The 13,569-nt window shown below is 42.2% G+C and overlaps 1 protein-coding gene across 1 annotated transcript in view; it reads right to left on the bottom strand.

Annotated features, from left to right (window-relative positions):
• The window catches only part of l(2)k05911 (CLIP and Tryp_SPc domain-containing lethal (2) k05911), a 38,516-nt gene that overhangs the window by 4,909 nt on the left and 20,038 nt on the right, over positions 1-13,569 (bottom strand). The window contains exons 2-4 of the mRNA XM_087350000.1: positions 6,622-6,854; positions 1,706-2,311; positions 296-384 (exon numbers count right to left, since the gene is read on the bottom strand). Coding sequence (XP_087206126.1) covers positions 296-384; positions 1,706-2,311; positions 6,622-6,854 — 928 coding nt within the window. The remainder of the gene's footprint in view (positions 1-295; positions 385-1,705; positions 2,312-6,621; positions 6,855-13,569) is intronic.

Below are 13,569 nucleotides of genomic sequence, written 5' to 3'. Positions count from 1 at the left end.
CATGGGGAAAACGAGGATAGATGACACGAGAGGCCAAGACATCAGGCAGCAATGTGATATTCAAGAGAATGGGTGAAGGGGAGGGGAGAAGAATAAGATTGTTATTCACTTTTTTAGAAAATATTTGAAAAAAAAGTTTGTACAGTTGATGAGTAAAATATTCCTTTTTGGGATTATAACCTTTCCAAAATGAGACGTGAATTACATACAAGGAATAAACTGACAAACTGTCCTGATGTCTGGGAGTGCTGTGTGTCGCACTTTGTACTCAATAGTAGGAATTTGGGTTACTTACTGCGCCACACAGTGGGCTGCAGTCAGGATGTGCGTACTGTCGATCAACGAACCGCCACAGAACTGCCTCCCGCCGTTGAATAGAGCTGCCTGTGGATTTGTACACAAACAGTCTTGCGTCATGACCACATCCAGGAATTCATTTGTGACAAAAGTTAAAAATCAGCTGATATAAAACGTAACGCAGTGCATTTACTCACGCAGTTGAACGCAACTGTCACTCTCTGGCTCCCAGGCGGAACTACATAACTCACGGCCATGCACTTCGTGGTTTTCCTCCATAAAAACAAAATCAGTGTTAGAGTGGTTTCTTTCGGAAGCTGGGAAGTGACAGGGCATTCAACTTTATCAGTAAACAAACTGAACCAAGAATCACAAATTTGCTTCGTTCTTGACGGTGGCGTAGTTCTAAAGATAAATGTGCTGGTGTAGTCTGTCACGCAGTTTAATGTTCAATCATAATCACAAATTGCTGGAAAGCAAATGTGAATTTAATTTTTAATGCCTTCTACACTGAAATGACTGTAATACCGAACTGAAAATCAGCCACGTGTTCATTAAATGTATAATATCATCAAATTACAAGGATTTTTAGAACAGAATCATTTCCATTTGACAACTACGATGGAAATGGCCAAACAAAGTCTTAAATTTGTTCTGCATCCCAAAGAATTTTCGTAGGCTGGCTAATTAGTTCCTTTTATTTATAAAAAAAATAATAGTTTTACAAATCTGAAATTTTAAACTGTACAGATGTGACCTCAAGCAGAAGCACTTCAGTTCACAGCTGCAAAGTTTAAAATTGCTTTAAATCCTTCATGCAATGCGACAAATGTTAACGGTAACCTTAATAATATCACCAGCCACTTCTGGCTTTGAACCAGTGGTCCTCTTGCTTATTAAATTGGGAGGGGGGGGGGGGGAGGGCCTTGCAGAGAACTTCTTAATAACAATATTGATACAAAACCAAATGCACAAGATACGTTTGCCAGTGAAATTAAAATACCAATCTCCACTTTAGGACTGCTGTAACGCACATTTGGAAAGGCAATTTTAAACCATGACTGAATTTTTGGTGCGAGGGAAGGCAAACGCATCTTCTCCCCATGAAATGTGACTGACCCTCGTCTCTCTACCAGGATTCTCCTTCGTCTGTGCAAACTGTCCTTCTTATGGCAATGTACGGTTTTAATGAGTTTTGCGATACAATCTTTCTGCAGAGTCAATAAGAACGTGTAGTAAGATCTTTCCAATAGTTCTTTTCTTATTGCTTTTATAGAGCTGATCTTTGTCACGTTGTCTTGCCTTCGCAGGTAGATGCAGTTAAGAGAGACTGTCCTGGAAAGCGTGGAAGAGTTAGTTATGTCAATGTTTGTCAGCTTGTGCTGTTGGAATTGCAAACAGTACTTACGACCCAGGGCCACTCGCCCAGTTCTGCGTTGTGACCACCCACGATCCGCTCCTGCTCCTGGTTGCCATTCTTTGCCCCGCAGGATGCATCCGCTATCATTATTGGGGCGCTGGCCTCGGTCGTGGGGGTTGGTTGTGTGGGTACAGGTGGGTGCGTGGGTACAGGTGGGTGTGTGGGGACAGGGGGGTGTGTGGGCACAGGGGGGTGTGTGGGGGGCCATGGGGCAGGAGGCTTGACAGGAGGAGGTTTTGTAGTAGCTGGCGGCCATGGTTGTGGGGGCCACGGTATAGGGGCTGGAGGCTTTGGGGCCTTGGTTGTTGTCGTCGTACTCGACGTGGTTGTAGAATCTACATTGGCCGGCAGGCCAGGCCACCCTGGGGATGGGGGGTGTGTCGGAAGAGGTGGGATAGTGTGGTCAGGCGGGTGCGTTTGAATGGGAGGTGGCCAGTTTGGTGGAATCGGGTTGGGACTTGGGACTGCCCCAAGTCCTTCCTCTTCTTCTTCTTGTTCTTCTTCTTCCTCCTCTTCCTTTCCGGGGCTCTGTGTGGGGCGTGGCGGCTGAGTGGGGCGAGCCGTGCCAGGGTTCGTGCAGCAGACGCCGAACATCTGCCACAATAACAGTTTCTGTATCCCAGGCGAGGCGAACGAAGAAATAGGTTATGTGCGGCGGAAGAGCTGTTCATTCGAGAGAACGTGCGACCTCGCTTAGCTCTGGGTGGCCTTCGCTGCTGACGAGTAACGGAAAGGAGGCGACGCGCAGTCAAGGGCTCCGAGGGCGGAAATTTTAAAATTGTACCCGTCCCCTGCTTAAGCCCGACTTCATTCTATTCCAGCCCGAATTAAGCCCGATCTACTTACAGTCTGCCCTGACTGTCGTATCACTAAATAGATGATTCTTTTAATGCGCATGCGCCAGTGATTCTTAAACGACTCTATATGAGCATCTGAAGTTACTTTGTCGTTTGAGGAGCGGTAGAAATTTATCGAATGACAAATATGTAAGGTGTTATCTCCAAGTACTTCTGGGAGGGGGCAGGCACGGAAATCCCCGAGAAAATCAAGTCAGTGGGATTTTTTACTTACGAAAAAATAATAATGGTCCAAGGAAGACCGAAATGTTCTTTGTAGCTTTCGATTGTCACAACGTGAACTCGGCCTAGACCCAGACATTTTTTTGTACTATAAAATCAAAGCCCGTGCAGACCAGAACTCGAGAGCGACTTAGCATTGGTCGGTGATTTCTGGCAAACACCTCCGTGGTTTTATATTTTCTCGAAAAAAAAAAAAAGGGAGACTCGGAAAATATGAGTTGGCACCTTTGTTGACGTTGAACCTAACCCAACCTCAGCACAAACTCATCTTCAAATACGACTCCTTTAATCATGAATGTCCTATCTTAAATCCAATTATATTATCCCGTAAAAATTTAACAATTGCCCAGGTAGTCTTATGCGACAATCAAGGGTCAGTCGCCATTTTCACCTTTTTTTTTGACCTATTCTGAACGAGTTTAATCGTATCTCGTTCTTCACGCCGTTTTCTCTAAGGTCCATTTTAATAATATCCTCACAACTACGCCTAGGTCTTCTCACTCTCTTTACTTGAGGTTGTCTGATACGCGTTTTTTGATTCGTCCATGCTTGTTTTATAATTTATCTATGTCATTCTCCTTGATTTATTCTTCCTCAGGACGCAAAACACTAAATTGTTCGCTGTGTATATTTAACCAGCCTGCAATTTGCACTGATGTGCTTTCGACTGTCTGAATATGTTTCATACGAAATATATGAACACTGATAATTGTTTTTACTGGTTCCAACTCTAAGGGCTTTTAAGTCTTAACTTCAGGAAACTAAAACACAAAATCAGACTGTAGGATTTCAGGTTCTCAAGGCAGTGAGATTGGTATTATCTGTATGACAATGGCTGATGATGGAGGTACCAAGTTTCTCTGAAACGTCAGTAAACAGCCATTGTTAAAATCAAAGTTTTATCTGTCAAATCTGAGGAATATTTAGGGTTAAGACACGAAGAGTGCATGCAGAATATAACAAAAACCTATTAAAATAAACCCAATATATTTTTCGCGCTGTCACACTCATGGAAGATGAACAGACACTTTAGAAATATTATAAAATGCAGAAATTCTACATTGAAATACCCAATAGAAATTATGGAATTAAAAAATAACCCTGTTTTGACGTCATCCATTGCGTTGTTAAATAGTATCACAGATGAGCAAAGGCAGCACTGTACTCTACTATGTTATATTAACTGTGATATTATGCCTAGGAATACAACAAACCCACTTCCTGCCGTCAGAACGCTAGTTATAATCGTGGGTTGGCGAGTGCTAGATTCGAGTGCTGACATAAGATCGAGCAATTGTAAGTAAAATCATAAAAATAACATATTTTCAGTTATTAGCCATAAGATAAATAACAGCTCGATAAGATCATTATTTTACATGAACTGAAGAATATGTGCGGTTATAATTCACCGGAAAATATAAGTCAGTAATTACACGTAAGTAACCATAACCAAAAAATTGTAGGAACAAAAGACATTCGCCTACGCCATTTTAAGTCTTATAAAGCAATTAATGTGATCTTTTGCGCGTGCGCCAAACATTGACCTTATAACAGCTGCAATTTCGTGTTGTGGCATTTCGTTCAGTGAACTATACGACGCCATCTACAGTTACGCCGCGTATTTAAAATCATGACGTACAGAATGTTGCTTATTTACAAAGTGGGACTTGCTTTCATGCTGGGCGTAGCAATTTTGCAGCCTGGTAAATTAAGTTTTAACGGGACACCGTTATATTTAATTCGAACTCCATTGTCCCGCCCCTGTACAGCCTTGCGTGTGGCTCTCGTCATTTTATGACTGTTTATTTTCAGTGATGCGCCCTGAGTTTTTTTTTTAAACATTTGCATGCATAACGGTTTTTGTGAAGACTATTGTCTTGTTTTCTGTAAATGGTACAGTAAGCCTTCCTCCGTCGTCTGTTTATCCAATGCGGATTCGATCACAGGCGTGGGGAAGTAAATCCTGATAATTATTTGTCGAACGGGGAAAATTCGATTCTACGCGGTTGGGAAAAAAAAACAAAAAACATACGAGAACTACCGCTGACGCATTTGTAAACTCAAAAAAGGAGACGACGTAGAAAACGAGATTTTGGTGTCTACTGGGGGGGCGAGTATGAATCCGGCCATCTCCCGGGATATTTTGAAATTAACCGACGTTTCAGAGATGTTTACTATCTCCATTGTCAGGGCGATGATGATCGAGGCTATTGGTTACTGAAATATCTTCTGCATTGTTATTTCGGATTGAGGTTTTCACAGCGTTGGATATTTTGATGTATGTTTTTTAGAGGACTTATATAGGTGGACACCATCTTTAACCCTGAAAATGGAGGCAGTATATTCCTCCGAAACAAGACTTAATGGTGTTACTTGTCAGTAGACAAACCTCATAGATTCTTTATTTCGTTTCTGTTACGTGGTGATAGTATTCTGTTTGTTTTGGTCAGATTTCTGAACTGATATTAGTTTAATTTCAAGTTGTATTCTGATTCTGGTGCACTGTGTCTTGCGTTAGGTAGTAGGCTGTGTTTTGAATGGGACACTCAGCAGCACCAAGTAACCTCAGACAAGTGTTCTGCCACAACCTGAACCATTTCTGATACTAGATACAGACGTTAACCTGCAAGGGGTGGTCCTCCATGTTGGAATTGAATACGAGGATTAATCTTCCCGTCTCTTATGCTAAATTATGTTTAAAATAGTCAGTGCTGAGGTATAATTTTACCCGCTGTTTTGTATGTCTGTGAAACTTTCTCTATTATCACGAGGGAAGAGACTGAGCGCTGTAGCTCAGGCGGTTAGCATCTCATAGCAAAGGCTCGCGTTAGCAACCACGCGGCATTTTTTATGGACAGAGCAACACTGGGGTCGCCTTCGATGGACTTACTGGACCCAAGGCTGGGGGGGGGGGGGGGGGGGGTTCAAACCCCGGCCGAGGTCGATGGATTTTTAAGGGAGATAAAGATTCGGAGGGGGAGTAAAGCTGGATAAGCTAAATTCAGCGGCCATTTCTCACACAAGTCTCTCCTGATTCACCGCTAGATGGCTCTAGTGAGTAGAAATTGTACAGAGGCAGTGGGCCTGTCACTCACTACTCACAAATTCACACTTGAGAGACCAAGAAACGTCCGAAAGGAGACGGTCAAGACCCACAGTGGGTTATAGAGCCACAAGAAGAATAGATTTTCGCTTCACGCCTGTCTGTGTCATTCCATCGCCGCAACATATTAATTAATTTCCTTAAGGGATGTACAAATGTCCCTTTACAGGAGTACCACTGATGGGATTTTTTGAACTCGGTTGCGAACCGCAGGGTTTCTTACAAAATTTTATTCCTTAAAACGCAACTCGAGAGATCATTCAGGAGACTTGGGAGTAGATGGAAGGTTTTCTTCAGTTCGTCTTATCCCTTTGAAGCCAAAGCTCGAAAGAATTATATTTAAGAATTTGAGTCCGTACCGCGAAGAAAACACAAGACTTCACCGTTACAAAGATCAACTGGTTAACTCTGTTTACGGAAATAATCGCTGTTTGCAGTGAGAATTATACAAGACTTAAAAATACAAAATGTCCACAGTTACTGGTTCTTCAATCAACTGGTGAATTTAGCCTACTTTCGACTGGGTTTTAAAGTGTAAAATAATTGAGTGTGAACGGGACTTGTTTTTTGAAGATATGGACCAAAGGTAAGTCCATGTGGACACGATAATGTATGGTCTAATTCCACAAAAGACGGGACCAGTTGACCGAATATCGGAGTCCGATGAAAAGGGCTATTCCGCATGGAATTAACATGGAACGTGAGACGTTTCGTGAACTCACCTGTCTGCCCGAGCTCGTGAAGTAGCTGCAGGTATCGTACATGCCGAGGATCCACGTATCCCAGTTGCTCAACTCGGGCAACTTGAAGTAAGGGTAACACTGTCGAAAGCTGGTGCACCGCCCCAGAACGCCCTTACTGCTGAAGCAGGGCCCCACGGGCAACCCGCCCGGCCACCCCACGAACTGCCGCTTGTCCCGCTGGTCCAGGGACACCTCGTCCTCCGTCCGAAGAGCTGCGAACATAACCTCAACCTGGTCACATTTTTCAGAGGATAGTACTGCCTCCTTCGTCAGGGTGAATCCATACTACACGGTACTACGTCCCAGAAGACATAACCTCAGATTTTAACAGTTATTCAGTGTTGCTATTGGTGTATGCTGTTGATGTTAATTTATTGGGGGACGATATAAATACAATAAAGAGGAACGCAGAAGTTTTACTGGAGGCTAGTAGACAGGCGGGGCTAGAAGTAAATTCAGAAAAAACTAAGTACATGTTGGTATCTCGTCATCAGAAGACAGGCGGGCAAAATTATCATAGGGTGGCTAATAAATCCTTTGAAATATTTGGGAACAACAATAACAAATCAAAATGATACTCGTGAGGAAGATAGGAGGAAATTAAATTCTGGAAATGCTTGCAACTTCTCAGTGCAAAATATTTTGTCTTCCCGTCTGATTTCTAAGAACCTGAAAATTAAAGTATACAAAACAATAATCTTGCCTGTTGTTTTGTATGGGTGCGAAACATGGTCTCTCACTCAGAGGGAGGAACACAGATTGCAGGTGTTTGAGAATCGGGTGTTGAGGAGGATATTTGGGCCTAAGAGGGAAGACGATGGGGTCTAGAGAAAACTGCATAATGTTGAGCTTAAAATTTCTACTCCTCCCCCAACATAGTCAGAGTGATTAAGTCGAGAAGAATTAAATGGGCGGGACATGTAGCACGCATGTATGGGACAAGAGGTTGGGAAGCCTGAGGGGAAGAGACCCCTGGGGAGACCTAGACGTAGATGGGAGGATAATGTCAGGCGGGATCTACGGGAGATAGGAGTTGAAGGAGACTGGATTTTGTTGGCCCAGGACAGGGTCCGGTGGAGGGCTTTGGTTAATTCGGTGATGAACCTTCGGGTTCCCTAAGCCATCTAGTTAGTTAGTCTGTTGCACGCGGCATGCGTAAAGTTGTTGCTCGGATGTCCTGTTCCATGCCTTTTCTTTAAAGTGTAGTTACTTCGTTTCTGGCTGCGTATTGTTAGGCGTTCTTTGCGGAACGCAGTGAACAGCGTAATAACCAGGCATCCTGAAAACATGCCTGTGAACTGACAACTTGAGAACAAATCACCGCATTGGTTATCCTGGTTTCTGAGGCTTGATTTTTAAATCTACGCGATCCTGTTCAGACCAGTTCCGGGGCCCCTCAAAGGTTGACAAAGGACATTTAAAGACTTGAACTGGATGCATTTGGTGTATATTAATCCTTTACAGCCGAAAGAAATCCGTCCGTACCTCAAAGAAAACACTACACTCCGTCATTACGAAGATAAACCGGTTAATGCTGTTTCCATGTTTGCATTTAAAACCACCCGAAACAAAATTAAGATTTGCTGATCGTTAAAGCAGGCGGGACATCGTAGAATGCAGTCGTGAGAAGTCGTTTTGATTTTATCTCTTAATCGCCAATTGTATTCGGCGAGGAGACGAGACGAGATTATTACTACTTCGTGTCTGTAGATGGAACCACGTGTCTCGTTAGCTGTCAGAAAGCAAATCGTACGTTGGAAGGCGTGGCTTCTATTACTAAAACCCACTCACATCAGCAGAATGGCGCTGATGTCAATGATTTTGCTAACGAAGTAAGGAAGATGAGAGATAGAGAAAACATGTAATTGAAAACAAACGTATAAAATGTGGTAAACAGAATCAAGTGACGAGGTTGCAATAGTTTAATAATTGAAAAGGGGAATAAAGAATGTAAGATAAAGAAATGGAAAATGACAGCTGTAGACAAAGATAATGATGGAAGGAGACAGTTGAGAAAAAAGATAAAGATCTGCTTGAGGCACGGGATTTTTAAGGTGACGAACCGTGGACGCCGGCTGCAGTCTGCCAATCACATTTTGGCATCTCGAGTATGGAAATGATCGACTATCGGGGTCAACGCTCTGCTGGCGGGTTTTTCTTCGCTGCATACCAAAGGAGGGGTCACCGTGAGTCATTAGTCGCCACACAAGTGCGTGGCAGCTGACTTATTACTCGGATCGCTTCTCGCTGATCAACAACATGGCAGCCTCAGACATGCCAACAGCTGGTGTAGAAATTTCCCGCCTTTTACGGAATCAAAACGTCCATTACATTTTTCACAAAAGCACGCCCTGTACCTCATCCCAAACCAAATGAATCCAGCTTCCCCCGACATATATTTCTCTAATATCGTTTTTAATAATATTCTCACTTCATAATAATTAGTTTTTCTCAGAAGTGATTTAAAAGCGTATGAAACTCAGCCATCTCAGAAGGAACTTTACGATGCCAGGTACTGTTAATGGCATAGGCGTATCATCTTAATATAAGGATACTTTTAGCGGAACTTTTATTTTCGTCGATACACCAAAATGGGATCTGGGCCCCATCAAGCCGACGTAACGGGAAGGGCGTCTGACTCTTACGCCTAAGCTTGGGCTTACTGAAAGAAACACCGTGTGCTCATCTTGCAAGAAAATTGTGGTGACACTAAAATTCCCCACACGAGAGTCGTTTCTTTTTATCAGTTTCTTAGCATCAAAGACGTGGATGTTGCAAGCTCGTCGTTAAATGTTCTATAAGCAGCGCCATTTTTAGCGTCTCACTGCGTAATCAGCTCTTGTTCAACGCCTACCATGTTTCAAAGTGGATAACTTGCAGCGATTCTGTATCGTCTGTCCTCAGTTAATAACTCTTCACCATTACAAAGACCAGCTGGTTAACGCTGTTTAAGGAAATAGTAGATATTTATTCTGATAATTAATTAACCATTTAAAGTAGAAGCTCGTCTAAATAATATATAAGAATTCGGTCCGTACCGCGAAGTAAACACAACGCCTCACCATTACAAACATGAACTGGTTAACGCTGTTTAAGGAAATATTAGACATTTATTCAGATAATTAATTAACCCTTCGACGCCGAAACTCGTATAAATAATATTTAAGAATTCAGTCCGTACCGCGAAGAAAACACAACGCCTCACCATTACAAACATCAGCTGGTTAATTTTTTAAGGGAATAATCTCTGTTTACAGTGAAATTCACGTGAAACACATAAATAACAAGTGGCCAGTTAATAATTGCTGAAGCGAAGTGGTACATATAGTTACCATTGGATTTTAAACGGTTCAGGTGACGACATTTCGACACTAAACTATTTCACGTGCGTGCAATTTCGTTTCATGAGAGAGTCTGGCGTGTTTACAAACTTTGTGTGCGCGCGCACGTCGGCATGGCGACTGAGCGAACCTTGTGAGGTTATGTTTCCAAAACCAGTCTTAACTAGGTCGGCTCTCCCGGCACACTTTGTTGGAATTGTTATGGATGCCACCACACACATTACTAGTTTAAAATCCCATCTGTATGCGTGGCTTTTTGTCGCTTCTTAGCGCAAGTGACAAACCCTTGTCTGTCTGTCTGTCATCTCGCTGTTGGATCACATTTTTGCAACGATGACTTTGGATATCATCGTTTTATTTATTTCCTTCTACTGCCGGCGTATTCGCCGGTGGCGTGGCGTTGAGCTCACGTTTATAATTCTACTGTACTTCAAAGAATACACCCTTTCTAATCTTCTTCTTCTTCTCTCTGTCTCTGTGTAAACATCACGGCACTCCACTTCATAATTGACCCAGTTTCTCATCTCTTCCTGGAGACGTTCTATCCTGACTGAGGTTCTTTGTGGCTTTCCTCAGTTCCTCCAGGCAAATTCGAGGAAAGAACCCTTTCATTAGGCCACGACCACTTCCTTCCATAGCCTTTCCAATTCATTATTCGACTCCGTATGGTCTGAGTTACTGAAAAACTGTGGGCAAATAAACCATGGTTAAAAAGTAAAGCTGTACGCCATGAGGACAAGTTGCCTGACGGGATAACCTCTCATCAGCAGCAACAGACCCTAGTTTGTATAGCCGAGGCTACCGCAGGAATGGTGTTACCTAGCAAGGGACGATGTCTTGCGCCTGCGCAGGACGCCAGTCCATTGTTAGCTTTTTCATTGGTTGGTTTGGCGCTGCGTGATTCTGCTGTGTAATAAGTGTGTTATTGATCGGAGTATTTTAATGACAAGTAGATAAAAAGAAATTACTTACGAGAGAAATATGTTTAAGCAAGAAACCCGTTTGACGTATATGATCGAAGGACCTTGTTTGTGACAGAGTTTGTATTTATCAGGCCAGTATCAGGACAGTGTGATAAAATGTTCATAACTTTTCTTCTGTCCCCCTCATTTAACCAATCACAGTTCTCGCTCACGTTTCCTTGGAAGCTAATCTCTCAATCGTACACACAGCCGTCAACGAACTCTCAACACATTCAACATTACAACTCCGCTCTCTCTCTCTCTCTCTCTCTCTCTCTCTCTCTCTCTCTCTCTCTCTCTCTCCTCTTTTTTAGCTGTCTCGACGTGTTTACAATCTTGTCAGAGTTACGTACAACTATGCTTCGAGACATGAATCACAAACACTGGTTCCCTCTGACAGACGAAACACGAAATATTCTAATCTTGTCTTTGGTATTCGGCAAGGTCTTAAGTCAAACGTAATTTGTATTGACTTCTGGCTTTCTCCCCGAGCGTCAGAGATATGTTAGTGAAGGAGTCTGCCCTTTTTAGGGCTTCTTCTTGCTGTGTTGCGTGTGTGTCGCTGTCTGGCGGTATTAAACATAAACAAATCACCGCTAATTGATAGTCATTTACTACAAACAAGTGCACAGCGATCTGTGAAGGACAGACATTTCCGACTTTCTGTCTATCCGTGACGGGCCAATAATCTGTGGTATCTTTCAAAGAAATTTGATGTCTTATCAAGAACTTCTGAAAATTAAATACAGACAATGCGAAATTTTTATGCATTCGCATAAAAGAGTGGCTTACTTCATTTGTTTGTTTTTTTCTTAAGACAAAATGTGCATACTTGAAATATATTTTAGGATCATAGATTGAATGAAATGTTTTGTGCAAGTTAACACAATTCACGAATCATAGATTTTTATTCGAAATCGGATGGGTTTTTTTACGTCAGTGCGAAATTGCCGAAGTTCATTGAAAACACGACATGCACATTTTGAGGTTGGGGGTTGATACTGACTCCTACCGCTCCAAAAGAGACCTGCATTAACTTTAATTAACTCTGCATTTTGTATTATGGATTTCGCATGATTTTCACTGTAAACATCGATTACTTCCTTAAACAGCGTTAACGAGTTGATCTTTTAAACGGTGAAGCGCTGTGTTTACTTCGCGGTACGGACTGAATTCTTAAATATTATTTGAACGAGTCTCTGCTCTAAATGGTTAATTAATTATCAGAATAAATTATATTATTTCCTTAAACAGCGTTAACCAGTCGATCTTTGTAACGGTGAGGCGTTGTGTTTTCTTCCCGGTACGGACTGAATTCTTATATATTATTTGGACGAGCTTCGGTTGCAAAGGAGTTCACATGGGAATTTGTTTCTGCATAACCTTTGACTTTTGGAAATGCCAGCAGTGACGTCACTTGTCTTTGATGAGTGACGTTTGCGTCGGGGTGGGGGGGGGGGACGTCTGTCGTCTGTCTGGATTCACAGGTTGGAAGGCAATTGCCGTTCATAGGAGCGCATGAAAAGTGTTCATTATTATTACGCGATTACGACCAGAATTGGAATCTGCAGACATTAGGAAAAACAAAACCTAATACCAAATTTCATGGAAATTCGTTCGGCGTTCCTCAAGTTGTTGTTTCAGGATGGAATTTTGATTAGCGAAAGCGCCTAGGACGTCACGAGGCGCCTGAATTTGTAAATTTGTCCACACTCCTCTTTGAGGCCCAAATAGTATTCTTGGTTCTGTTTTGCTCAAAGAGGCTGTGTTCAGTAGGCGTCCTATTATTCAGATTTATAGGGAAATATATTTTTGCGGAAAATCTAAACCCCGGTTAATCTGCAAAAATGAAAGAAAAACGCGCAGGTCTAAGAAATACCGAAGTTTATTTACAGACAAACACTGCTTACATTTTTAAACACTCACTAATAACAGAAAAAATGTTAATAAAACATTTAATAATCCATGCCATCTATTTCTAAGAAGAAATCAAACGGATTTGTTAAATAATATTTCTTCCTTTTTAAACGTTCCAAATTTTACAACAGATTTTCTAAATTAATTTCGAGTTGTCTTTTAAACCAGGTAGACCGCGGTTAATCAACTTCGTGATAATCGGGAGTATTTTAATTGTTTTTGAGGAAAAAGTTGGGGAAAATAAATTATTCTTTATTCGTCGTTTCCGGTCAGATCCTAAGTTATTCATTAACGCAGTTTTAATCTTTAGCCGTCTTTCCCCAAATACTGCAACTTCTCCGACGTTTTCTAGGGGTTCAGTAGTTACCTACGCAAATTTCGTCGACGAGACTTTTGAGCCAAAGTTGTCTCTTTGTTCAATTCTAGTTTGCCGTCTGACAGAGCATCAGTGGCGAATTCTCTGGGCCAGCCTAGTAGTGCGCTGCCATACCACTGAAACTGGAAAGCGGGAACGAAAGAACTCCACATCTAAATTAAATGTAATGCTTGGTGGATTCTGCTATTAGAATTACCTATCTTTACCTCCTGACTGGACGTGCAGGTCCGTGTTCTTTGCGCATGCGTAAGTGTATTAAAAAACTCTCTCTCTTTAAATGTTGCTAGGTCGACTACAGCCACGGTGGTCTAGCGGTTATAACGCTGGCCTT

Source organism: Zootermopsis nevadensis, unplaced genomic scaffold (assembly GCF_977971745.1).
Source record: "Zootermopsis nevadensis isolate Lab colony 2312 unplaced genomic scaffold, Znev_1.0 Znev_ptg000017l, whole genome shotgun sequence".
NCBI classification, from domain to species: domain Eukaryota; kingdom Metazoa; phylum Arthropoda; class Insecta; order Blattodea; family Termopsidae; genus Zootermopsis; species Zootermopsis nevadensis.
This window is presented reverse-complemented; position numbering and strand designations above follow the sequence as displayed.